The sequence below is a fragment of the Gopherus evgoodei genome, chromosome 19 (genome assembly GCF_007399415.2).
Source record: "Gopherus evgoodei ecotype Sinaloan lineage chromosome 19, rGopEvg1_v1.p, whole genome shotgun sequence".
NCBI classification, from domain to species: Eukaryota; Metazoa; Chordata; order Testudines; family Testudinidae; genus Gopherus; species Gopherus evgoodei.
This window is the reverse complement of record NC_044340.1, coordinates 20,907,279-20,934,934: the sequence shown is the minus strand read 5'-3', so window position 1 is coordinate 20,934,934 and position 27,656 is coordinate 20,907,279. Positions and strand designations below refer to the sequence as shown.

Here is a 27,656-nt window from a genome sequence, read left to right as displayed (position 1 = left end):
CAGCACGAACAGCCTCAGTGATTTTCCCGCCTGGCACCTCCTGCCCAGTCAGCACGAACAGCCTCAGTGATTTTCCCACTCAGTGCCTCCTGTCCAGTCAGCGCCAGCCCCCTCAGTGATTTTCCCGCCCGGCGCCTCCTGCCCAGTCAGCGCCAGCCCCCTCAGTGATTTTCCCGCCCGGCACCTCCTGTCCAGTCAGCGCCAGCCCCCTCAGTGATTTTCCCACTCAGCACCTCCTGCCCAGTCAGCGCCAGCCCCCTCAGTGATTTTCCCACCCAGCGCCTCCTGCCCAGTCAGCACAAACAGCCTCAGTGATTTTCCCACCCAGCGCCTCCTGTCCAGTCAGCGCCAGCCCCCTCAGTGATTTTCCCACTCAGGGCCTTCTGTCCAGTCAGCACGAACAGCCTCAGTGATTTTCCCGCCTGGCACCTCCTGCCCAGTCAGCACGAACAGCCTCAGTGATTTTCCCACTCAGTGCCTCCTGTCCAGTCAGCGCCAGCCTCCTCAGTGATTTTCCCGCCCGGCACCTCCTGCCCAGTCAGCGCCAGCCCCCTCAGTGATTTTCCCACTCAGCGCCTCCTGTCCAGTCAGCGCCAGCCCCCTCAGTGATTTTCCCGCCCGGCACCTCCTGCCCAGTCAGCGCCAGCCTCCTCAGTGATTTTCCCACTCAGCGCCTTCTGTCCAGTCAGCGCCTCCTGCCCAGTCAGCGCCCGTCCCCTCAGTGATTTTCCCGCCCGGCACCTCCTGCCCAGTCAGCACCAGCCCCCTCAGTGATTTTCCCACCCAGCGCCTTCTGTCCAGTCAGCACGAACAGCCTCAGTGATTTTCCCGCCTGGCACCTCCTGCCCAGTCAGCACGAACAGCCTCAGTGATTTTCCCACTCAGTGCCTCCTGTCCAGTCAGCGCCAGCCCCCTCAGTGATTTTCCCGCCCGGCGCCTCCTGCCCAGTCAGCGCCAGCCCCCTCAGTGATTTTCCCGCCCGGCACCTCCTGTCCAGTCAGCGCCAGCCCCCTCAGTGATTTTCCCACTCAGCACCTCCTGCCCAGTCAGCGCCAGCCCCCTCAGTGATTTTCCCACCCAGCGCCTCCTGCCCAGTCAGCACAAACAGCCTCAGTGATTTTCCCACTCAGCACCTCCTGTCCAGTCAGCACCAGCCCCCTCAGTGATTTTCCCACCCAGCGCCTCCTGTCCAGTCAGCACCAGCCCCCTCAGTGATTTTCCCGCCCAGCACCTCCTGTCCAGTCAGCTAAAGTCACCTCTGGGCTTCCCTCTCAACACCTCCTACCCGCTCAGCACCAGCTGCCTCAGTGATTTTCCCGCCCAGCACCTCCTGCCCAGTCAGCGCCAGCCCCCTCAGTGATTTTCCCACCCAGCACCTCCTGCCCAGTCAGTGCCAGCCCCCTCAGTGATTTCCCCACCTAGCGCCTCCCACCCTGCCAGCTGGACTCGCCTCCAGGTCTCCTGGCCAGCAGAGGTGAAGCGTAGACAGGCTGGATCACTGCCCCCAGCCGCTTGCTTGCACAGCCGCACAGCCCAACACTCCTGAACCTTCTAAAGAATTTCCACACACCATACAGGCACTTCACCCTGTGACTGATCCTTTTTATTGCCAGCGAACTAGCCTCCTGTTTGTGTAGTTCCCCTTTTGGAAAGGGATTGGATTGTTGGGGATATTGCGCAGCTACATTCACCTCTTGGACCAGATCATGTGCCACGCTTAGGACTAGGGCTGTCAATTAATCTCAGTTAACCAAAGCGATTAACACAAAACAAATTAACTAAATTAATTTCAGTCCACTCAGTCCTACTTCTTGTTCAGCGAAACGCTAGACAAACAAGTTTGTTTACATTTACAGGAGATAATGCTGTCTGCTTCTTATTTACAATGTCACCTGAAAGTGAGAACTAGCGTTCATATGGCACTGTTGTAGCTGGTGTTGCAAGGTATTTACATGCCAGATACGCTAAACATTTGCATGCCCTTCCATGCTCTGACTTGTAGGCTCTAAAATTTTACATTGTTTTGTGCAGTTATGTAAAAAAAAAAAAAAATCTACATTTGTAAGTTGCACTTTCACAATAAAGAAATTGCACCTACAGTACTTGTATGAGGTGAATTGAAAAATACTATTTCTTTTATCTGTTTACAATGTAAATTATTTGTAATAAAAAGTGATATCAAATGAGCACTGTACACTTTGCATTCCGTGTTGTAACTGAAATCAATATATTTGGAAATGTAACTCAGCTCTGAATGTTAGGGCCTAGGTGACTGAGGGGCAGGAAGCCAGGCAGTGCAGTTTCCTACGTTAGTGTACATTCAAGTGTGGTTGTGGGAGACCTTTCTAGTCTACAGACATGGGCAGGAGCAGATTTTGGCTAAGGAATGTTAGCAGAGAAAGGCTGTACCTGATCCTGAGTGTGTGGAGGGTTGGGGGACGGGGTGTGTGTGTGTATGTGTAAATCCACCAATCCTCCAGGTCTGATCCTGCTGCCATTGAAACCAATTGGAGCTTTGCTGCTGAGTCCAGCTGGAGCAGGAATCGACCCAAAGATAGCTGCTTTGCCCAGGCCTGTCTCTTTTGTATGCATATGATCCTCACTGTGATGTTGAGAGCCTTGAAGTGCAGGAGGGGATGGCTGTGGGGACTGGACCACCTGGTATGAACTTTCCAGGACTGTTTGGTAAATGACAGCATGGGCCCAGCCCTTCACTCTGTGACGGCCTCTAAGCTCCCTGCTGTAGCTATTTCCCGTGACCCTGCTATTGGTGGCAGACAGCTGGAGAAGCTGAGTTCCACACACCGTACAGTATTCTGTGCGAGGCTTCAAGGTGAGTCCTTAAAGGCCATCTCTGGCAGGTCCTGCTGCTCTTTCTGCAAGAGGATGGGGTTTGCCTTGGAAGTCCTTAGAGAAACATCCCTTCCCCCAGCCTTCACTGTTCTACAATCTACTGCTCAGCCAGTCAGCTGTCACCCTTAGCCCCAAATGTGGCTGCATTTCAGCGGTGCTCTTTGTGCAGGGTTGGAACGCAGTTGGGGATAGATAAAAGGTACTATAAAAATACAGGAGGAGTTGAAGCTCAGGGCCCAGTGGGGTAGGCCCAGGGATGCTGGGTGACCTTGACAGTGCAGTTGCCAACGTTGTGTTGAACAAAAACCAAACTTTTGTTGCTGTTTTTGCATTGTCCATTTTGCAGTTGATACGTCTGTATTTTCAGCTCAGTGGGCAATCAGTTTACTGGCTGATGAGGTGCCAAGTTGCTCCGGACATCTTTAGACCACTGCAGGGTGCAATCTGTCAGGGGCTTTTTGGACAAGCATATGTTTTTCTACTTATTACAGTGATCTAGTGCTCTTTAATCCAGGCATCTAACTCCAAGGAACTGACAAATTCAGCCCTGCTCAACCTGATGACCAGTCCTCCTTCCCCTCAAAGCTAGGCTAGATTGCACCAGGGAAGAGGCAGTGCATTGTCTGCCCTGCAAGAGACCCCCTATGTGCAGCACATTCAGGCAATGCTGGGCTGCCCAATATTCTGGGCAGGGACCATGAGTATAAGAACAGCCATACTGGGTCAGACCAAAGGTCCGTCTAGCCCAATATCCTATCTTCCAACAGTGGCTAATGCCTGGTGCCCCCAGGGAATGAACAGAACAGGTAATCATCAAATGATCTATTTCCTGTTACCTGTTCAAAACTTCTGGAAAACAGAAGCTAGGGTTCTCCCTGCCCATCATAGCTAACAGCCATTGATGGACCTATCCTCCATCAATTTATCTAGCTCTTTTTTGAACCCTGTTATAGTCTTGGCCTTCACAACATCCCCTCGCGAGGCGTTCCATGGGCTGACTGTGTGTTGTGTGAAAAAATTCTTCCTTGTTCTTGTGTTATGAGAAGGAGTAAATAACACCCGGCATGATTTTATAGACCTCTGTCATATCCCCCCTTAGTCGTCTCTTTTCCAGGGGCCTTCCTTTAGTTTGTCCCTGCTCTCAAGAGGTGTGCGCGAGTCAGGGAGGGGGATCAGGGTGTGATCCAGTGCTGGGAGAACGTGTGGCACCATGCAGTTCTGCGTCAAGAAATGGCCCCTGCATTGGGGGGTGTCTGAGGAAGCTGAGGTGTAGAGGAAACAGGCTTGTGAGCCATGTGGGCTTCCCGCTGCAGAGGGGCCCTTGAGTTATAAGAACCAGGCGAGGAGATGGCACGGGGAGAAGAGAAGGAGCTGGAAAGCCAGGCACCAGGAATCACTGTCTCCAGCATTAGTGTGAGGGAGCTTTGCCAGCCGGGGGTGTGAGGCCGAGGGAGATGGTGATAGCAGGTGCCTCTGGAGAGGGAAGGGTGAGCCCCAAGAACTAGGAGGACACAGACTGACACCACATCATCCTCGCGGCTTGGCAGGGGGGAACGCTGACAGGAGCTCTCTGTCAAGGGCTTTCCTGGGGACTTGGTTCCACGTAGCAACCAGCCTCCAGCAGTGGCAAGGAGGGGACCAGGCGTCTGCTCCTGGGGGATGAGCAGGGGCTGGAGAAGAACTGGGGTCTGGAAATTTCCAGAACAGCCTGGGCCTTGAGAATAACCTCAGCATTGAGCCTGTTACCCACATGAGCTAACTGACCCCTTTGTGCTGACGATATGGGAGAGGGACAGCAGTTCCGGAGCAGAACCAGGAGTTGTACGTGGGATTCCCACCTTCTGTTCCCAGCTCGCTCGCCGTGAGCATCCAGCAGATCTCGTCTCTCCGGGCCTCAGTTTCCTCCTGTGTTGTATGGGGAGAAAATGATCCATTTGCTGTGGGGGTCAGGTGCACGGGCTAGAGCAGGGCCGAGTGCTGCTGTTCTAGGATAGAACTACGGTTAGCCCCACCTGGCTGGGGGTCAGGAGTAGGACGGGTGCCAACCGCCTCCACACCAAGGGGCATGGGCAGTTAGGGAGTGTGGGGGGGGAGCTCCTGTCTCTCCAGAGATGCGGCCACTGCAATGGTTCTTTGAAGTCCCCGGGCCCAGAAAAGGATCAATCCCAACCAGGGACAAATGTCTCTTGGGTCCAAAATTTCTGCCTTCTGTTTGTGCTAGGGCTGCACGTGCCCTTGCTGGCATCAACCACAGCACAGTGCAGCAGAGCAGCCACTCTGCACCATGGCTCTGGAAGTGGGATGAGATGATCAGCTGGCACGCTCTGTGAACTGCCTCTATGGAGCTATCCCCCAAGGCAGCATCCTTGCAAGAGGACTGGGGGTGCTGGCTGTGCAGCAGGATCATCCTCAGTGTCAGCCAGTCTTGGGTGTGCTCAGACACCATGGGAGTGAGCAGAGTGTGAATTCCCAGGGCCACAGAGATGGATATTTAGGTCTTTAGGAAGAGTGGGGTGCAGAGGTTGGATCATTATTTTTCCAGCTCATTTCCCTACCTGCTTGTGCCAGTCGTCCTCTACCCCCCAGGGCAGTTGGGTGTGGTCTGGAGAGGTCTGTGCTTTGGGTTGTAGAAGAGATTTGGAAGCAGAAGAAACAGTCAGTGCAGTAAAAATAACCCAAGCCCAGCCCCCTGCTGCTAAACCCATCAGCACTTGGTGAAATAAACACTTTTTAAAAAAAAACTCTGGTTATTTAAATATTTACACTCTCTGCCTGGCCTACTTTAATTCCATTAACGAGTATGAGTGTTTTCCTGGCTCTGTGCTGTCCTTGGGCTGGGAATAAGAGACAGGGGCCCTGAGCCCCTCAGCTGCCTGTCTTTGGAAAGCACCAGATGCTGGGAAGGCACATTAGGGTAGCGCAAGGATAAGCCAGTCGGGCATGTTAGTGGATTAAGGAGACAGACATTAAAAGCCAATCGCGGCTTCTAAATATGAGCATGAGCTGGAATTAACCCTCCTGCCTCTGGTTTGGCAAGAGGCAGGTGCTGCCCTCAGTTAGATGTGGCTACGCTGTTAGATGTAGTCTCCTAACAGGCTGATCCCTGCACATGAGTAGACCCTCAATCCTGCAGACAAAAGTCTGCAGGGAGGGACACAGGAGTGGGCAGCCTCTGCTGTCCCTTCTCTTGGCCATGGAGCAGCGTGGTGTAGTGATTCCAGCTAGGAGCCAGCAGCTGGGATTCCTGGGCTCTGCTGCTAGCTCACTCTGTGTCCTATCCTTCACTCTGCAAACCAGGATGAGCTATTTGATGTTCAGAAAGTGCTTTGAAATGCTGGTATGACGGGTGTTAGGCAGAGTCAAGTGTCCTTGCATTGCATGGTGCTGGGGTGGGAGGGAGGGCTTTGTGGGGCCACAATGTACAGCCTGTATTTCAGGGGTATTTCAGCTGCACAATGTGGTAGAAATGGGCACAAGGCAAGACGTAGCATGATTGTGCGTTGTGGGCAGCAGTGATCCCGCCTCGGAATGGCCCTTGTGGAAATAGATTTTAACATGAGGCCTTAGAATCCCCAGTGTTACACAGCGAAACCGTTGGCCATCACAGCCCAGTTGCCTCTTGTGTTGCGAGAGGGCACCACCAGTAACAATGTGTTTGAACCAAACCTCCCGTTTAAGGGCTTGAGCCTTGGTCTGGGCTGAACACTTGCAGAAAGGAGAGGAGAGCAACAAAGATGATAAAATGTTTAGCAAACCTGACCTGTGAGGAAAGGTTAAAAAAACTGGGCATGTTTAGACTTGAGCAAAGAAGCCTGAGGTGGGACCTAATTACAGTCTTCAAACGTGTTAAGGGCTGTTATAAAGGGGGCAGTGATCAATTGTTCTCCGTGTCCGCTAAAGGCAGGGCCAGAAATAATGGGCTTAATCTGCAGCAAGGGAGCTATGGGTGAGCTATTCGGAAAACTTTTCTAACTCTGAGGCTAGTTAAGCTCTGGAGCTGGCTCCCAAGAGAGGCTGTGGAATCCCAGTCATTGGAGGTTTTTAAGACCAGGTCAGACAAGCGCCTGTCAGGGATGGTCTGGGTTTCCTTGGTTCTGCCACGGGGCAGGGGAAGGACAAGATGACCTATCTAGGTCCCTTCCAGCCCCATGTGTGTATGGTTCTGTGAAAGCCCCAGCCCAGGTGGTTCCCACTTCCCCAGCCAAGCACTTAACCAAAAATGAAAAGTAGGATGGATTGTCCTCCACTGGATTTGTTTCCTTTGCCTCTCTGCCTGACTCAGCATCTGCCCTCCTTGGCATGGGAGGGTGAAAGGCTCAGCCCTGCAGCAGGGGAGGTACCCTGCATGCAGCCTCCAAAATAGCTTTCTTCCATTTTGGGCACCCAAAATGGTTCTGTGCCAAAATAACATCTGCATCCAACACTAAGCCAGGGCAGGATCGAGAGCCAGTCCTTCCACAGCATTGACGCCTGCTAGAATTGTGGCATTCCTGGTTATAAGGAATTCCTCTTAGAAGAAGACCTCAAATGATGTGAATGCCTGCGGACACTGGGCATGCAGGAAGAGTGGTCTGGCCTTTCCCCGCATGAGGAGGAGGAATCAGTGTCCTGCTCTGGAGGTCGTGGTGGATCTAGCCGGCTTTGCTGAAGCTGCTGGGTCTAAAGTCAATTGTCTCTTGCTCAGTTCCAGGCCCCCCCGCCGGAATAAAAGCCGTCCCATCGTCTGCCAGCAGCGTGGTCGTGTCCTGGCTTCCCCCAACTAAGCCGAACGGGATCATCCGGAAATACACCATCTTCTGCTCCAGCCCTGGGTCTGGACAGCCGGTAAGTAGGACACGAGGGAGCGTGGGTGATTGGGTGGTGATGAATTAACCTTTCTGCTCAGAGGAGACTGCATGCACTCCTGGAGGGCATGCATGAAAACACCCTGGCCTCCCACCCCCACTATGCACCCCCAGTTAGCAGAGCTGCCTTGGGCTGCCTAGCAGCCTGGCACCGGATGTGGTAAACGAGCACACTGGGCTTGCCGTAGGAGGGAGCTGGGAAACTTTCAGCTCAGTGCTCAAGGGGTCAGAAAGCACCTGGGGGTCCCTCAGCTACGCAAGCTAATGAGTCAAATAGAAATGCAGGTGGGAAAGCCTGGGCGCCTTCTCACACTCCTAGCTGTCACCCCTTGTTTATGTAACACCCGGCCCCACTAGAGTCAAACCCTGGGCACAAGTCCCTGCCACTTGACCTAAACAGGTAACTGTTAGCAGATAGGAGTAGTGGGCTGTTCTCCTGTGCGTGGACCATCCCGAGGAAAGAGAGAGAATGTTTGTCTAGCATTTTGCATTCATTGCCTCTGGCTCATCTGGCCCTATGCATTCCTGATGCTCATAATCTAAAGGCACCTCTTAGCAGTGATAGCAGAAGCCCACTGCCTTGCGTATTAAAGCTAATCAGTTGTTTTTACGATGGATTAGTGTCTTTCTTGAGCACGGGTGGATGTTCTGAATGCACCATAGATGGTTTCTGTCTTAGACACTCCTCCACTTGTACATTTATTGCTGTGGTGTCAGTGGTTTATGGGTGTAAACTCAGCACTGGTGTCAGGGATCTCTTGTGCTTTGAACAAGCAACCAAGTCACAAGATACATTTTAAGATGGCTCCTGTACGATCCCCCAGTCAGTGCAGCCTGCAGGCACTGAGCCCCTCCCGGCACAGTTTCTGGTTGGGGGATTTATCTGGTCCTGGGGAATTCTCCAGAGTGCAGGCAGTCTTTTGTTTGTTTTACTTAGGTAATGTCTTCAGCAAACAGACCCTGGTGTCCAGTGCAACGGCATTTCTTGTGTTTAGAGCTTTTCAGGAGCCCTTGTCTTCTTGCAGGAAACTTGTGGGCAGAACGAAAGGGGCCAGCGAGAGAGCAGAGCGCACACATTTGCGGGGGTGAATGTTAGTCCTCAGTAAAACTGTGAGGCTGAGCGGAGAGCCAGGACAAGGCTGCATCAGCTGCCCATCAGCCCTGACCTGCAGCGTCCCCATTATTCCAGAGAACACTGTTCCTCCCTCTCAAGCTCTGCTGATGCCCCAGAGTCCTGATCCATGGCAGCCCCTGGTACCCCAGTTCTGGCTCTCCACTTCACAGGCTGCTAATTATTCTGAAATGGGCAGAGCAGAAGGACGCCCTGCCCTTGTAGAATTCACTCACCCCCAGCCCCTTTCCCAGCGTGAAGTCACTTGAATTCCTACATCTAGAGGTGAGGAGCGCAGACTGTTCCTTAGGGCTGCCCTTCCTCTTCCATTGCACAGCTCCCTGGCTGCAGGCCGGGCAGGGGGATGTGCCATGTAGGTGGAGGGAGCTTCTCTTAAACAAGTAGCATCAAGTTTAAAAGGAATAGACCAACTCCAGGAGTGAGAGGGGAACCTTTAAAGAAATGAGCTGGGATCCCGGATCACTCCATCACTTATAGTGTGAGGGAAAACAGAGGAACCTGCCCTGTCCCTGTACATCTGCCCTGACATTTCTGAGGAGCCTGGCCCATGGAAGATTCAGGCTCCTTGTGTCTGGTATCAATCCCCCCTGGGTCTGTGCTACCTGCAGACACTTCCACTTCATCTACCATGCCCGACTCTGTCCAAAACAAGCTGCTTAGTGGAGTCATGTTTTATAGATTTTCATGTTCTGTTGTTTACAAACATCTCTGAAGTAAATATCTGAGTGATGTTCTAGCTGCAGGTGTGTGTAAGGGAGGCCATGTCAGGGAGCATGAAAATATCTCACTGAAACCACAACAACTCGATACTGCACCTCAGAAATCAGAGGAGATAGCCCAATTGGTCCCATCAGGTCCATCCTACTGGGTCAGTGTGGGATTGGTTCTCGCTGCGTGTGTGCCATGGGTTTCTCCATCCTCTCTCTGTGTCCAAGACCTGGGAACTTCCCTAGGGGACCCGGTTGTATAAAATTTCCTTTGCTCAGCTTCATCCCTTGCTCCAAGTTACACCCACTCCCCTTCCTCCCAACATTCAACCCTCTTCAGACAAAGGGAAGCCTGCACAGGAAGTCTCCTAAACTAGACATCCTCCCCGTCTCAGGGTTTGTCTACACAGGAAGTTGGTTTGGATTAAGTGTGAGTTTAAAGCGGACTAGCTATTCCTGGTTAACTGTTTGTGTGAGTACTCTTATTCTGGAATAAGAGAATACACACGGGGTGAATCAGGAATAACTCCCCAAGTAGACAAGTCCCTGGAGCACTACACAGGAGTTTCCCCAGGTGCATAGAGGAGGGGTCTTCTGCACCTTTCAGAAGACCCAGCTGTACTAAGTACCTGATCTTCGTCTTCCCTGCTTTCCGTTAAGGAAGGCGTCACCGTGTGTGCACGGCTCTCGTGTCTCTCCCTGCACACCCCCCGCTGTATTTTACCCAGACTGTGTCCTGGGGATACACTCCAGCTGGGATTCCCAAAGGAGCCGAGGCAAATTGGTGCCCAATCCCATACGATTTCAACAGGAACTGGCTGGGCACCTGCCTCCTTGGGAAATCGCAGCCTTAAGCAAATTGTTTTAATTTGGGAGCCTCAAGCCCAGCACCTAGATGTCCGTGGTCTGGTTTGTCCAGGTGCCAAGCAGCCAGTAGACTAAGGCTGCTGCATCCCGTCAGGACCTCAGGCTGCTTTTATTCAGGTGCTAGAGTTTAGGCCCTAAGCCCTGGACACTTTGGTCTTGGCTCTTCCCATCTCTGTCTTTGTGGGCTCCCTCTGTCCCTGAACCGTTATTGTTCTGCTCTGAATCTCCTCGGCTGGTCACTCTGGTTCTGGGTGCTCTGCAGTATGGAGGTTCGGGCACAGAGTGGCAATCCCTGCTCCATGATGTACCAGCCCCAGCTCGCCCAGGCTTCAGGCTTTTCTGTTGCATTGCAAGTGCATGCCCATTGGGGCCCCTTTGGCCCCTCTCAGCGCTCAGCCTGTGTCCAGTTGTGGCAGTTGATCTTTGCCAACTCCTAAAAGAAGGTGAGGGCTCATGTCCCCATCTCCATGGGGCAGGTGTAGACAGGTTTCTAGACTGATACCATTTCTACTTTGCTGGGGGCAGGGGAAGGAAAAGCAAAGCGACTGCTCCTGCTGGAGCGGGATTCACAGCAGCAGGACCCAGAACTGGGTGTTGCTGCTGCATAGAGCAGGGGAGAGGGATTAATTGGCCAGGAAAAAAATATTAATAATAGAGCCAAGTGGTGTGGATGAAAGTCGATTTGATTCAGCTCCACACACGGTGCAAGTACTCACACTCCTGTTACAGAGGGGTTTGTGCAAATAAATGTGTGTACAATTTGCATTTGATCATAATCTCACTATCTGTTTATTATCTTTCACCATGCATCTCACCCGTCGTCTCTGCACGGATTTCAAAAGGGCAAATTTACGAGACATTTCTCTCACCAGCAGCTGACCAAAATTAAAATAAAAATTGAACAGGGTCCCATCCCGTCTTCACGAGGGGAGAGGTTGACAGGAGGTCTGCAAACTAGTGCTTATCAAAAGCTCCTTCTCAAATTCATTTCAATATCTGAGCCTCTGGTTTCCAGGGCAACATAATCTTTTCATCAAAGCAACTGGTAAAACCGCTGGGATCCGATATTGTTTTCTTGGCATAATGTCAAAACTGTCATTTGGTTAAAAAATTATGTTTACAATGTAATATTTATATATGTATATCTATATATTGGATATATTTACATATATTGTAACATATATACACTATATATTATGTGTGTTATGTATGTGTGTACACACACACATGTAAATACGTGAATACACAATTAAGTCTATTCTATGGAATGAATAGTGTATGTGTGTTTATACACATGCACACGTAAGTGTTTTTACATATATGGGTCTGTGTGTGTGTGTGTGTGTGTGTATGTATATATATTGAAACAAAATATCCATTCCATAGACTAGACAATTAATTGTTGAATTCCCTCTCCCCCACGGCCCTTCCCTTCCTCTGTGACTGGCACACCAGACAAATGACATGTCGATGATGGGCTGGGTGGATGGCCCCTGGTTGTTTGACAGTCGGGAGAGCAGTGCTTCCATTCCCCTATGGTGGCGTGATGATGAGGAGCAATGGCCCTGGGAGGTGCCTTCTATCCCAGCTTGGCACTCAGCCCCCTCTGGTTACAGGAAGTCTGTGCCAGTCTGTAGTGGGGCAGCTGCCCCACTCCTGGAGAACAGGGGTTAAAAGCAGCCAAGGTAGGCTGATTGGGGAGGCAGCCACAGCTGGGGCCAGCCCAGTCAGGGCCCAGCTGGCCCTGATAAGAGGGCTGGGGGCCAGGAGCTGTAGGAGTCTCACTCTAGCCCTGGAGTGGGCAGGGCTGGCTGCCTGGGAGCAAGGTATCAAAGCAGAGCAGTGCTGGGGAAAAGGGCAAGGGAGCTGGTAAAACCACCAGGCTGCAGGCCTTGGTGAAGGCCTACAGAGGTATTGGGGCTGCAGAGATACAGCCTGGGAACAGGCAGAGGCAGCAGGTCCTAACCCCTTGCCAACGATGACTGGCCATGACAGACTGCAGCCTGCCCCAGCGAGCGGGGGCTAGATGACGACTGGCAGTAGCCACTGGGGCACGCTGGGTTTAGAGGGTTGGGGGTTCCCCTGGTAAAGGGCACCAGGTTCCAGGAGGGACACAGGGCCGTAGCAGGTAAGACACCGGCCTGCAGAGGGTGCTCTGGAGCTGGAGTTGAGCTAATTCCCAAGATGACCAGCAGGAGGCGCCACACAGGTGAGTCTTTGCGCTGTTGCACAGTCCCTGTTCATTAGGGGGCTTTTCTGGAGCAGGTTCGCTGCACCAGAGTCAGTGACTTCGGTATGCATTGCACATGGTCATGTGCTGTGTGCAGGAGCAGCGCCAGAGTTTCTGGTGCCCTAGGCAGAATTTGGGAGGCGGCATTTTGTGCGCTCCCCACAGGGCACGCGGGAGCTTCCAGTTCTGCTCCCATGGCGCCGCCAAAATTCCACCGGCGACAGCAGCAGTCATTGAGCTGCTCAATTGCCTGCTGCTGTTTTCCGCAGCACGTCGGCAGAAAGTCCTCCTTCAGCGGTGCAACGGGAGCAGAACCGGAAGCTCCCGCGCGCCCTGTGGGGAGCGCACAAAATGCCGCCTCCCGAATCCCGGCGCCCTAAGCGACCGCCTAGGGTCGCCTAATGGAAGCACCGGCCCTGGCTGTGTGTGTGTGTGTGTGTGTGTGTGTGTGTGTGTGTGTGTGTGTGTGTGTGTGTGTGTGCTCGCGTGCCCCTGCCCTCACCTGGCACACCCACAAATGGGAGAAACATCCCTAGTGAGGTAAAAGCCAAAGATTCTCGTTTAGCTCTAGTGTCAGAGGCATGTCGTTTCTGTGAAGCGGAGGGCCTGAGTGTTAGTGCCTGGGGGTTCATTGGTGACCAAGACTAACATTGCATGTGGCCATAGATCTCTTAGAGCCTCTGCACGCTGGATTTCCTGTGAGTTCTCCCTGTTATCACTGCCAGGAGCAGTGGCTGTAACGCACTGGCTGCATTGTCTGAGCAGAGAACAGCCACTGCATTGCATGCAGCTGCTCATCAAGGATCTCTGTTTCCCCTAGTCCAGCCATAGTTTCTCACCCTTCTGGTGGTTCATGCATCCTGAATGCCAGGGGCTGCCTACAAAAGTGATTCTGCTCTTCTCTGAGCCCTCCCTCAGGGAAGAATTGGAGAGGGAGACAGTGTGGCCTGGTCGATAAGGCAGTACCCTGGGAGTCAGGAGCCTTGATCTCTAATACCAGCTCTGTCACTGTGTTTGTCCCACTCCCACCCTTAGTCTGTCTTGTTTAGTTAGACTATAAGCTCTTTGGGGCAGTGATTCCCTCTTAGTCTCCAGCACCTAGCCCAATGGGTCCTGATCTCAGTTGGAGCTGCTAGGTGCACCTGTCATAAACAGATAGCTAAGGGTTAACGTCTCTTTCACCTGGAAATAAGTATCTGAAGCACCTGACCAGAGGACCAATCAGGAAACAGGATTTTTTCAACTCTGGGTGGAGGGAAGTTTGTGTGTGAGTCCTTTGTTCTTGCTCTTCTGCCTGACTCTCTCTCAGCTATGAGAAGGATTTTTCTATTTCCTGCTTTCTAATCTTCTGTTTCCCAGTTGTAAGTACCAAAGATCTGATAGTGATTTATATGTTTTTTTGTATTTACATGTCTATAGTTGCTGGAGTGCTTTGAATTGTATTCTTTTGAATAAGGCTGTTTATTCATATTTCGTTTAAGCAAATGACCCTGTATTTGTCACCTTGATACAGAGAGACCATTTTTATGTATTTTTCTTTCTTTTTATATAAAGCTTTCTTTTAAGACCTGTTGGAGTTTTTCTTTAGTGGGGACTCCAGGGAATTGAGTCTGCAGCACCAGGGAATTGGTGGGAGGAAGAAGTCAGGGGGAAATCTGTGTGTGTTAGATTTACTAGCCTGACTTTGCATTCCCTCTGGGTGAAGAGGGAAGTACTTCTGTTTTCCAGGACTGGAAATAGAGAGGGTGGACTCCCTCTGTTTAGATTCACGGAGGTTGCTTCTGTGTATCTCTCCAGGAACACCTGGAGGGGGAAAGGGAAAAGGTTTATTTCCCTTTGTTGTGAGACTCAATGGATTTGGGTCTTGGGGTCCCCAGGGAAGGTTTTTGGAGGGACCAGAGTGCCCCAAAACACTCTAATTTTTTGGGTGGTGGCAGCAGTACCAGGTCCAAGCTGGTAACTAAACTTGGAGGTTTTCATGCTAACCCCCATATTTTGGACGCTAAGGTCCAAATCTGGGACTAGGTTATTGACAGCACCATAGTACTGCTACTCATAACGAATGGGTAATGAGAGCAACTCCCCATCTCTTATCTCCTCCTCCCTTCCTGCAAGATCAGGAATGCCTCTTGCCCCAGATTGCCCTCAATTCCTTAGTGCAAGCTCCTGGAAGTTGCTGCTCCCAAATGGTTCTCTTGTGTGCGCAGCGAGTCCTGTGGTTGCTATGTTGCTCTGCTGATTTCCTTTCCAGCGGTCTGATTTCCTTTCCAGTGGTCTGTTGCAGCGGGAGAGAACAACTGGAAGCCTGGCTTGGCACTGAGTTTTTCTTCTCTGGTCTGTTTATATCCCAAGGGTGCAGGAGCAGGGCTAATCCTAAATGTGAATGAGGCAGTTATGGTTGCACTGGGGCAGCTCGTTATGTGAGTGGAGTGGGTTTGGGGGTGGGGTGATTTTATTCATTTATTTCTTGGAAATAAACCTGTCTCTGGCGCCAGCTTTTTTGCATGCTCTGCAGAGAGGTTAGTGAGGCCGTACAGCCAGTGGGAGGGGGACAAAGAATTGAGCGTGGGAAGTGAGGGGAGCCATAACATGGGGTCAGTATTTTTTATACTGAATTTTGGGCTGGATGAGGCAAATATTTTGTTGCACGTTTCACACTGAGCAGTCACAAAGCACATTGTTGCGGAGGGTCCATCGGGCCATCATGAGCTCCTGCCCTCCCAGCCTCCATTGCTTGTGCTGTAGATCTGCAGGAGGGGCCGTGGGCTCTCGGAAGTGTGATATCGCTGGAACACATCACACCGATGCCGCCATCTGTTCCTGAAGCTCAGAACTGGGCTCCTTGGAGAAATGACAACACCAGCCAGTTTACACTGGCATTGAGAAATGCCAAACGGAGCTGAATTAGCTTTCAGAAACTGGAGCCAAGGAAACCAACACAGAGAGAGAGCTGCTCTGAGTGTACCCGGCCTCTCCAGTGATTGTGAGACGGGGAGTGGCTCTCTCATCTCTACCCTTCTACCTCCAGAGGAAGGGGATGTGGGGATGTGGCAGCAGGGGGGTTGCATATTTTGCTAGCTTCCCTGTATATAAAAATCATGAGCCTTTTGAAATGTACCAGCGAGAGGCCTGGTGTGTTTCCAGAACTCGACCACACCCACCTTCCCATGTCTCGCCTGCCTACCTGCTGTAATCCTCCCTCCTTGGGGACATACGCAGACAACGGGGAGAGGCACTGGGCCACTGAATGTTGACTTTTATTGGAAGTCCCCGGGAGCAGCTGCTGCTGCCCTGCTCCCTTACAAGCTGTGCTCTGTGCTCCCAGCCGGTCAGAGCGCAAGGTGAGGGGAACACCTGTGAGGGCAGTGCCCCCAGCCCCTGCAGCTGTGCTGTTAACTGAACTACAGGGTTGTGCAGGTGCGTCATGGGGCTGGAGAAGCAAGTGTTGCTAGCCCTGGGTTGTTCAGAGGGGAAGCAAAGGCAGGGATTTGGGGCCGTACCTTACATGGGACATTAGCCGGGAGTTGTTAATGTTAGAGATGGCAGAGACTGGGGCAGGGGCAGGGACTGTCTCTTTATTCCCTTTGCATACAGCACCTAGCACAATGGGATTAAGGGGCATTTGCTACAATAATTCGGATAATAAATCAGTGTTCTGCATTGCAAGGCCCGCGAGCCAGTGGCAGCTCCCATCGACCCTAAGTGCAGCTCCCTAAGTTCCCTCTAAGCTGTGCAGCCCTATAAGTAGCCACACAGCTACTCTAAAGTGCCATGCAGCAGGGACCTGGAGAGGATGGAGGTGGGTGGGCAGGAACTGTGGAGGGAGCAAGTTGGGGCTTGCAGGGCTGCTATGGGCTTCTCCCCTGGCCCCCGGGCTCCCTGCTGCCAGCAGGGGGGAGATAGACCCCTTCCCCAGAGCTAACTGTTGCTGGCTGGGAGAGGGCTGGGGGGAGTCCTCTGGCCCCAGCCCCGGGGCAGCCTGTCTGCGCCCCAAACTCCTCATGCCCGGCCCCACCCCAGAGTCCTCTCCCCGTCCCACGCATCCCAACCCTCTGCCCTAGCCCTGAGCCCCCTCCTGAATCCCTCATCCCTGGCCCCACCTTGCAGCCCTCACCCCTGTGCCCCAGCCCTGAGCCCCTCCCACACCCCAAACCCCTCATCCACAGCTTCACCATAGAGACCTCACCCCCACACCACACCCTCTGCCCTACCCTGGGCCACCTCCCACACTCCGAACCCTGTGGACCCATCCACTCTTACATTGAAGGTTTTTTGACAAAGCGGCCCTCACTTCAGAGATCGTGAAGAGCACTGTAATAAATAACATATAACAATTTGCTTGATGTAGATAAAAATACCCAAACTGCTAGGGCTTCCACCACTTCTTTGGGAAACTTCCCTGGCAAACAGCCCTTCCTGGAGTGCCTGCCCACTCACTCCCTACATGTAGGTGTGTTACAGGTTGTCCCTCTGTGCTCGATCTCTGTGGGTTGGTCCGCACTAGCAGCGGAGTCTATGCTCATTAGCAAAAGCTCCAGCGTTTATCTCTGCAGGTCCCTGTCTGATCCTTGGGGTCATCTGAGATGGTGGCCGTCACATAAGGATAATCTGGGGTGGTCCCTTAAAGCCAGGACTTATCCGAGCAGGGGTTAGGTTGCCCAGACTGTTGCTATCACTTGTGTGGCTGTACTGGGGCCGGAGGTGGGGTTGGTAGCTGCATCAAAGCCTGCGCAGGAAGAGGTGCATGAAGGGGGGTTCACCTTGTCCTGGTTAACCAGCTGCGTCCCCATCTCCCCTCCCCCCCGCCAGGCCCCCAGCGAGTATGAGACCAGCCCCGAGCAACTCTTCTACCGCATCGCCCACCTCAGCCGCGGGCAGCAGTACATGTTGTGGGTGGCGGCCGTGACTTCGGCAGGACGCGGCAACATCAGTGAAAAGGTCACCATTGAGCCTGCTGGGAAAGGTGCGGCAGGGCCGGTGGGGTGGGGTGGGTAGATGGGTTGGGGTAGGGGGGCAGTGGGGCTGATTGGAGGGGAGCTGGGTCTCTGTCTGAGTAACAGAGTCCAGGGGGAAGGGTCATCTGGCATTTAGGTTTGGCTCAGCGTAGAGGCTGGGGCGCTCACTGCACGCTCTGGATCCAGGCTCGGGTTTGACACATGCTCTGGGTCGGCCCCTCGTCTCCAGGACTCTGTCTGCCCGCTGACTTGGAGCAGGTTCTGCGGCATCAACAGGGTGGGGTCTGCACTGGTGGGATAGGCAGGCTCTGTGTGCCTGGCTTGTCCGGCCAGATGGATGTTCCCTTTCCCCCACAGCCCCAGCCAAGATCATCTCCTTCGGCGGCACCGTCACCACTCCGTGGATGAAGGACGTGAGGCTGCCGTGCAATTCGGTTGGGGAGCCAGCCCCTGCCATTAAATGGACAAAGGACAGGTAACTAAAGCTCACCTTTTCCCCGCCAGGCAGCCTCTCAGGAGGAGCCCTGATCCTGAGGCAAGGAGGTGGCAAAAGGGAAAAGCTCCAGAGGTCCTTGTTCTTGGAGGAGCTGATCTTTCATTTGGGGTCACTGCCTGGCTGTTGGCCTGTGGAACGGAAGAGAGGCCGGGTGGCGCTTGGGCTCTTGGGACAACGCTCTCTGGAGCCTCATCCGTAGGCTCTGGGAGCTTCTTCCTGCTGGGAGGCACGAGTAAGGATTTACGCTGATGAGCTGCTGGCGTTTCTTGTTCCTTGCAGCGAGGATTCTGCCATTCCTGTGGCAGTGGACGGGCACCGGCTGATCCAGGCCAACGGCACACTGGTCCTGCGCTTGGTGAAAGCAGAGGATTCTGGGTATTACACCTGCACCGCTACCAATACCTGGGGCTTTGATACCATCATCATCAACCTGCTGGTGCAAGGTAAGGGCTGTGCCAGCCTGGCGTGCTTGGCCCTTTTCTGCCTTTGCCCATCATGACAAATCTGCTTGTTGCTGGAAATGGCTGGACAGAGGTTTTCTGCAGATGCATCTCGGCCACGGGGTTTGTTCATTCAGCTCATCAGAGCTTGGAATTAGTTGTTGGAGCTCTGTGATTGGCCACTTAAGTCACATGCAGTTGTTTCAGTTCCCTGCTTGGGCAGTCTTCCCTTTTATAAAAACTACTGTTGCCCGAAGCCAATCACACTTTGTCATGAGTCAAGTTTTGTTTTACAATTAAATGAGTTTTGTCCACGGGCCTGAGAATTGTTTTCCACAAGCCTATCCGAACACTGCTTGGCCCAGTGAAAGTGCCCACACCGGCAATGTACCGATTGTACTGGTTCTGGTCTCCCATAGCCATGCAGCCGAGCCTCCCCGGAGTCTATGGAGTTACATCAGTGTAATACCTCTGTGAGAGCAGAAGCAGCCCAGTGTCCGAGTCCCAGGCGTTTCCTTCCCTGTGTTGATGCGAATGAAGCCATGAAGTTGTGCACACTGGGAGGGTGGAGTCTGGTTGAACAGTTGCTAGTGATGCTGTTGTTACACTTTGCTTTTCACTCACCCTGGATCAGGGAGGTGAGACGGGATTGTTTTGTTTTCTTTTCCAGGACCATCTTGCTCTTGTGCGTTAAACCAAGGCTGGTGTTTGGGTTGCCAGGGGATGTTTGAAACATTGAATTAAAAAAAACTTCCATGCAAAAATTTCCCTCCATGTTCAGTTTGGCTGAACACCCTGTAAACTGCCCGCAAATTCTGAACCTCAGAGATCCAAGCATTAGATTTTTCTCCACAGTGTGATGAAGCTGGGAAGCTCCATGTCTCTTCCCAACTGGATGAAAGGCTAGAGGGCCGTCCCTCGGCACGTGGGGCTCAGTACACAAAGGCTGTCCGTGGGCATGGGACTTGTGTTTGAAATTAACCCTGTAAAGGTGCCGATGCCTGGCTCTGGTTCCGGTGTGAAATCGCTCAGTGACTTTGTGCTGTTTGTTTGATCTAGTTCCCCCGGACCAGCCGCGCTTGACTGTATCTAAAACCTCCGCATCATCCATCACGTTGGCCTGGATTCCTGGGGACAACGGTGGTAGCTCCATCAGAGGTGAGGCAGGGCAGGGCAAGGGACTGGGGAGTGTCATGAGCTGTGTGTGGCTGGGCAGCTATAGGGCTGTGATATTGAGTGACAGGGTTTAGGGTGCTGAGATTTCCTCTGTAAGCAGGGCTTCTGCTCTGCTTGGCGTATGCTCCACAGCCACGGCCAAGGGAGGAGAGGGAATGGCATAAATTCTGGGGAATTCTGCATGCCCTTCTCAGGAAGGGGCTGGGGAGATAGCAATGTCAAGCTCAGACACAGGAACGGCCAAGTTTTCTGGGAGGGGCTGGGGGGTGGACTGCCATGTGTGAGCAGCTGGGTCTGCTTTGCCACTGGGGCTGCAAAGCCAGATGGAGGCACGTGGTCTGAAAGAGGGAAGGGCTAGTGGCTTTGAAGCTCCGGATGCTAGCACATTAGGGCTTAGCTACTGTAGATCCAGATTGGCCTTCTGAGGATTAATGAGAAGTCTGTTAAGGAAGGTGCAATGGCTTGCGTCCTTGTTTCAAAGGAGACCCTTGCGTGGCTCCCATGGTGGTCAGTTGCTGCTCGAGAAGAAGGCTGGAGATGCCATATCCTTCACACTGCTGTGCCCCCCACACAAAGCCCAGAGTTCCTCAGTTTGCAGCAGAGATGTACAAAGGCTGTGTCTGGGGGTAGGCAGCAGTTTGGTTCAGCTTGGGAAGAGCACATGGTCCACTCTTGGAGCTGAGAATCGAGGGTCAGGACTCCTGGTTCTACGGCCAACTGCAGGAGGTGAATGTAGTCTAATGGTTAGAGCAGGGGAATGGCGAGTCCTGGCTCTGAGAAGGAACATCTGTCTATGGCTTAGGGCTAAGAACTGGGAACCAGGAGGACTCGTGGCTTTTACATCCATCTTTGCCACTTACTTGGTAAATTATTTAATCTGTGTGCCTCACTTTCCCCCTCTGTAAGGGTGACACTTCCCAACCTTCCGGGGGGCAGCAAATCTCAATTAAATGGCTTGTTAAGTGTTTTTACAAGATCCTGGGACTGAAGCGGTTTGTAAAAGCCAAGCCGCTAATTGCTATTTCTGGCTTCCTGGGAGATCTCTTCTAGCTGCTGGGCATCTACGAAGCTTAGGCCCTGAGTGACTAGGGCTCATCTCCTACCTCCATCTCCCCTTCCCAGCAGACCTTGGATGGCTGGAGAGGTCTGGGAATTTCTTGGCTTTCCGAAGCCTCTTTTCTGCTCTGATTCATCGAATGAATTATATGTTGAAACAGCTGCAGACTGGGATGGGGGGGATGGAAACCTCACTTACAATTAATTAAAAGCATGAAAGTAATTACAAGCAAATCGCCCCAGCCAGCAGCCTTTTACTTCAATGGACTCTGTTGATAAATTTGGGTATAATTGGATTAGAAATATTAAAAACATGCTGCATATAAAGCATCAATAAATAACTAAGGGCTGGGCCAATCGTGGCATGAGCCTTCAGAGCGGGACTGCACAGCTTGGTTTAATGCCCCATCCCAGGCTCTTCCTTCTGCAAAGCTCCCTGGTGTTGGCTTTGCAGGGGGGCACAGCGCCACCTGATGGGGCTGGTCGGGAAGTGGCAGGATAGGAGTCTTGTGTGGAATGGGTGTTGAGGGAGAGCCGTGTCAGGTTGTGCTGCAGGCCAGTGTTGGACAGAATCGGGCACCCTCATGCTGGGGAGAGGCGCAAGTCTTTCCTGGGATTTTGCTCGGTGTGGGGTTCGCTCCCCTGAGGTTCTGGGAGCAGAAGAGCCAAAACTCAGTCAAACCCACTGAGATTTGCTTGGTTTTACAACTTAGAGCCACATGCTGCTGCAAATGGGATGGGGTTTTTACCCCAAGCTCTGAACTGGCCCTGGATCGGGTCAGGGGGCTGGCCCAGGCTCCCTCGATCCATGAACCTTTCCCGATACTGGCTGAGCTTTGAGTTTGTTTGGGATAGGGCTTCCCTGGGTGCATGCATGTTAATAACAACACTCTGCCTCTGCCCTACATGCCAGGTCTCTGGGCCCTGCCAGTGCTAATGGACCCAGCCGCACACCCACACCGAGAGGCAGCTCAGCATTACTTCCCCATTATCCTGATGGGGAAACGAAGGTGCAGAAAGGGAAAGTGACTGGCTCAAAGTCACAGACATGGTCAGTAGCAAAGGTGGTAACAGAACCCAGATCTCCATGCTGCTGGAAGGCAGTGCAGTCTTGTGCATAGAGCCTGGACTGCCGCCTGGAGTCATGGGTTCTGCTCCCATCTGCTAACGACCTGATGGGTGACCTTAGGCAAGTTCCTGCCCCTCTCTGTGCCTCAGTTTCGCCTCCCACCATGTGACTGTCTTGTCTGTTTAGACTGTAGGTTCTTTAAGGCACGGATGGTCTCTTATTGTGTATCTGTTCGGGCAGCACAATGGAGCTTCAGTTTTGACGTCTAGGTGCTATGGTAATACCGTGTCTTTTAACAAGACCATCTTTCCCTCTCTTTTGCACAGTTCCACCTGGGTTGCCATTGAGTTTGTGTGGGTCTGTCTGTAGTAAAACAAATGCACTTACCTGTACCTCAGTCTTGAGATCACATATTGTCAGACAGTCAAATCACACAGGCGCTGAGAGCGTCCAATTGAACATTACTACCTTCATTTGAATAGTCATTCATTCAACTCATGACGCACATTTGCACAAACATGGGCCTCTCTTCCTATTCTGTTTTTGTTTAAGAATGAGCGAAAGTAAATGCAAATGCAAAAATAAATAAACCTGTCAGTGCAACACGGAGGTTGAGATTTGCATATATAAAATGTCAAGACATTCCGAGTTATGATTCCCACGGCAACAGTAAGTCATCCTCATTACACGCAGACGTTGGCATGAACCCCATGCTCCTGATGCGTCAGGTACACCTGCTGCCACCTTTGACTTTTCTCACTCTTTTGAGTGTCTAACAACAACTATAACTGCACTGTGTTTAGTGGAGATGAGTGTATGCCTGTGGGTATTACATGCATTGGTCCTATAGAGGATCGTTCAGCTACAGCTCCAACATCTTAGATCACCAAAAACATCTGTCAAGTCATCTGGCGCAGCAAACATTCCTTTGTCTATAGATTCTCTCATAATTTCCTAAGCAGGGAATCCAATAGCCACATGCTAGATTGCCATTAGAGAGAGCTGCAGTAGCTATGCATGGAGTTCATTGAGCCCTAGGAATCTGCAGTCCATCCTGGGAGTTATAGGTTTTACTCATTAAGATACTTGCCTAGGCTGATTGGAGAAGCAGCCACAGCTGGGGTCATGCCAATCAGGGCCCAGCTGGCCCTGATCAAAGGCCTGTGGGGCTAGAAGGCAGAGGAGTCTCTCTCTAGCACTGGAGAGAGAAGGACCTGGCTGCCTGGGAGCAGGGCACCTGGGGCAGAGCAGTGCTGGGGAGAGGCAAGAGGAGCTGGGGAGCTCCAGCATGGTAGCTCCCCAGGCTGAGGCCTTGTGAAGGCCTGCGGAGGTACTGGGGCTGCAGAGATACAGCCTGGGAATAGGCAGAGGCAGCAGGTCCCAACCCCTTGCTGATGATGAGTGGCCATTACACTGCAGTCTGCCCCAGCGAGCGGGGGCTAGATGACGACTGGCAGTAGCCACTGAGGCGAGGTGGGTTTAGAGCAGGGGTCTCAAACTCAAATGATCACAAGGGCCACATGAGGACGAGTACATTGGCCCAAGGGCCGCATTACTGACACCTCTCCCCCACCCCCGCTACCCTCAGCCCTCCACCCCTTCCATGTAGTCCTGCTCCTGCCCAACCTCTTCCCACCCCTTCCCTGCCCCCACTCTAACCCCTACCCCAACTCTGCCCCCTCCGTGCCCCCAGAGGGTGCAGGGGGGGTGAGGGGTGCGGCAGGGGGTCAGGGCAGTGGGTTGGGGTGTGGGGTGCAGGAGGGATGAGGGGTGCGGCAGGGGGCTCAGGGCAGTGGGTTGAGGTGTGGGGTGCAGGAGGGGGGAGGGGTGTGGCAGGGGGCTCAGGGCAGTGGGTTGGGGTACAGGAGGGGTCCGGGGTGCAATGGGGTTCAGGGCAGGGTGCGGCAGGAGGCTCAGGGCAGGGGGTCAGGGTGTGGAAGGGGGCTGGGGTGCAGGAGGGGTGCAGAGTGCAGCAGGGGGCTCAGGGAATGGGGTTGGGGTGCAGGAGGGGTGAGGGGTGCAGCAGAGGGGTCAGGGTGCAGGGTATGGCAGGGGGTTGGGGTGCGGCAGGTGGCTCAGGGCAGTGTGTTGAGGTGCAGGAGGGCTGTGGCAGGGTGCAGGGTACGGCAAGGAGCTCAGGGCAGGGGGTTGGACTTCTGGAGGAGGTTCGGGAGCAGGCTCTGGCCCGGTGCGCACTGGGGGCAGGGAAGGCCAGAGCAGCTCTAGGGAAATGCTGGGGAACGGGGGGAGGCTATGAGGAGCTTGCAGGCCACAGAAAAGAACCTCGCAGGCCACTTGTTTGAGACGCCTGGGTTAGAGGGTTGGGGGGTTCCCCTGGGAGGGGAGATCCAGAGAGTGGGGGTACAGCTGGGGCAGAACCCTGAGGTGGAGGGTCACCGGCCAGCAGGGGGTGCTCTGAAGCTGCAAAACAGCTAATTCTAAGATGACCAGCAGGAGGCGCTGCACCGGTGAGTCTTCGCTTCGCTACGGCACCCTACATAATGGTGACCAAGCTGAACATAGTCCCTAAACCAGTGACTCCTGTGCACACAGGCAGTTATCAGAGAATGCAGAAATAAGAGCACCTGCTCAGACACTTTGCAAACAGACCCTGGAGGTTTCTCTGCATCACATTTTAAAAGCTGCAGGGACTGGCAGACATTTCGCGTTCAATTCGGTGCAGATTGTTGGAGGAGAGAACGACGCTGTGCTCTCTCTTAGGGACTTGTGTTAATCTCGTTTTTGTAGTTCTCCAGCTCTGAAATAAGTCCTTCAGACTAGGAATGTCTGTTTGCTCAGTGTGTAAACAGACACATAACACAGGGCTTGTGTGCACAGGACACTCTGTTCGAAGCCAGGGGTTATGCTGGCCCAAGCTGTAACAGTGTCACTATTCCACTATAGCTATATGGGTCAATTTCTCTGTGTAGACAAGCCTACTGTTAAAGCAGCAGCATAGTGTGTGTGTGTTACACAAGATTCCCAAACAAATGACTTGCTGATACACCTATGGAAGTGAAGCCTTCGAACCTTGTTGGAATAGATTATGTGTTAGGCATTTGACAGGTGGTTCTTCGTTGTGCGTATTCTGGGACTGCAAGGGGATCAGCTCAGAATAATATTCACCTCACTGAAGTCTAACAACTGCTTGTGTGTGTGTACGCAAGCCTGCCTCACTCCCCAATAAAGCCCCTAGAGCCATTTTAAGACACGTTGTTGATGGGAGTGTAACAGGTTTATTCATCTAGGACCTGGTGTGTTTCCTAATACTCTTAATCATACGAAAAGAGGCAGCATTCAATGACAGAAGCAACTTCCTAGCAGGTTCCCAAGGGAGCTAGTTAATTCTGGCTTTCCTTTTATAGCCTCTCTCCAATCAATCACATTCCACACTCACCAAACTCTGATGCGGAAATGAGTAATTGGAGAAAATGCTATTGATGGTGCCCGATCGGACACTATGTGTCCCAGGGACAGGATTGAAAGGCAGGTCGCTTGAGAGAGCCGGGGAGACCGGAGCCATGATAGTCCCCACAATTGCTAGTGCCTGGGAGAGGCATCTGCTGAAGAGGCCAGGCCAGGCTGCCAGGTGCAGGCATGCGCCTTCCCCAAGGTGGTGGTTTGGAGAGCGAGGAGGGTTGGGAGGACCAAGGGGCAGCCGCAGCCACTAGGGCCCAAAGGAGATGTTGTGTACAGACTGAGCCCTGTGCGGGAGCGGGCAGCAGCCCACCCCCGGAAAGCTGCAGGCTTGCTGGGGGTGGGTAACCGGGCAGCGTTATTCCTCACCTTGCACCAGAACTGTGCTCTTTGCTATGTACTCAGTAATCTCTGTATCCCAGCCCCCTAGCCCATGTGCCTCCCCATACCCCCCCAGCCCTGCCCCACAATCCAGTGGGGAACATGGGACAGGAAGCCCATTAACCTCAAGAGCTGTGGTTATTGCTGTCCCCTGGCTCTGCCCTCCCACTGTGGCCCTTCTCTCAAGGAGGGCTGGAGGCAGGGGGTGGAGTCTGAAGCTGTATCTCCAGCATGGCAGCTCAGCGCCGGCTCTGACATTTGAGAATCCCTCCCCTCTCCCAGGGTTCACACTGCCCTCTCACCTAAGGAAACGGTGCTGAAGTTCCCTGCCTCCTTTTGGTCGGGGGCCCTCCATGCCACAGTTCTTACTAGGTTGTGGGGGACCCTCTTGTAACATGGCAGCCTTGGCACGGTTCAGCTCCCAGGACACGTGGGACCAGGCCACGTTTTCAGATTGGTTTTGGACCCTGGAAAGGCCCAAAGCTCTAGTGTCGTTCCAGACCACGGGTCAGGCCCCATCTCCCTGCCTGCCCAATCCTCTCAGCTGTGCTGGGACTTGGTCTTGCACCATGATGGGAATTGCAGGGGTCAGGGGATGTCCAACATTCCTAGTTCGCTGCAGTGCCACTGGGCCAGAGCAGGGCAGCTTGAGAGCTGTGACAGGCTGCAGAGTCAAGTGCTGCTAGGACGGGGTGTCCATGACCTATATGTTCCAGTGCGGACTTTGGCCCCGTGCCTTTTAATCCAGAAACACCCTTCTCCTGCCTTTTCCCCAGTATCCTGCTAAGACAGCTGGGGGATCAGTAGCTTCCTCCCCACCAACCGACCCAGATGGCAGATGCCCCAGCACACCCGCATGTCTGAGGAGGGATTCGGTACAGGCTGAGAGGGGTGGATTTTCCTGCCCATAGACTCTGCAGCCACCACGCGAGCCAGCCTCAAACCACAGTGCTAATATCCATGATAAACGGAGGGGGGAAATCTCCCCCCCTCGTTCCAGCTCCATTTTAATCATCTAAGAAAAGAGAGCTCCATTTCCATCCCCATTCATATGTATGAAATTAGGCAGGAAGCCATGTTTAATGTGCGCAGAGGCAGAGCTGGATTTGAATTGGAAATCAGGGCTCTTTCCAGGCCTGGCCTGGAGGGGGGTAGGGGAGGCTGTGGAGCGCCATTAGAGTGCAGTGTTCTGGCGTTAATCTGTGTGGTCACGCTCCCCTCGTTAGCTGTTGTTGGCAAAGGGGAAGGTGGGTGCAGGGCTGGGGTGGGGTGGGGGCTAACACTGATTTTATTTGGGATGAGAAATTGGGAGTCAGTGGCTGAGAGCTCCTCTTGGGGGGCCGTGTGCAATGGGTTTGGCGAGAGCCCAGCGGGGCTCCAGCCTCACTGAAAACTCCTTTGTAATCAGCATGGACTGGCCCCCTTGTTGGTAATCATGGCAGAGCCCGAGGACAGTCACAGAGACAGAGCTCCCCGCTCTGCCCTCGAGATGGGCACCTTGGCAAGAGCAGCGGCAGAATCTCACAGAGGCCTTTGCCTTCCACTGCTGTCACTGCAGAGCCCCCACTTGGGGATTTGACTAAACCACCCGGGATGGGTCTGGAGTTGTGTGGCCAGGGGAGCCATTAGCGCAGTCCCTCCCCCAACACACACTGGTGTGGCGGAGCAGTCCCCAGTCTGCAGCCATGTTGGTGGGGCAGTTTAATGTGCATCATGCCCTGGTCTCCCCCTTCCTCTTGGACGAGCACTGTCAGAGATGATTCGTCCTGTGTAAGTGCTGGGCGCTGTGTGGAGAGGGGCTGTCGCTCTTGGGCCGGGGAGGAAGAAGATGCAGCAGGTGGGACTCTGCCCTCAGTATAACTGACAATAGGTGCGAAGCGGAGAAGTACAGTAGCACAGAGTATAAACCCCAGAAGCAAAGCACCAGACTAATCCCTCCGACTACAGAACCCTGGCTGCCCTCGGCCGCCCAGGCTGGTTGGCTTTTAGCGTTATGCACGTGGGCCCTTGTGCATGGCTGGTGTTGCGCCGCT

At 53.2% G+C, this 27,656-nt stretch overlaps 1 protein-coding gene across 2 annotated transcripts in view; it reads left to right on the top strand.

Moving 5' to 3' along the window:
• Positions 1–27,656, top strand: part of DSCAML1 (DS cell adhesion molecule like 1) — a 342,519-nt gene that overhangs the window by 279,798 nt on the left and 35,065 nt on the right. Inside the window, exons 20-24 of one of the 2 annotated variants that reach the window (XM_030538636.1) lie at positions 7,538–7,677; positions 17,443–17,596; positions 17,946–18,063; positions 18,364–18,527; positions 19,584–19,682. In XM_030538636.1, the coding sequence (XP_030394496.1) occupies positions 7,538–7,677; positions 17,443–17,596; positions 17,946–18,063; positions 18,364–18,527; positions 19,584–19,682 (675 nt within the window). Of the gene's footprint in view, positions 1–7,537; positions 7,678–8,722; positions 9,588–17,442; positions 17,597–17,945; positions 18,064–18,363; positions 18,528–19,583; positions 19,683–27,656 lie in introns of those variants that run through there. The other variant, XM_030538637.1, reaches the window with a different exon arrangement.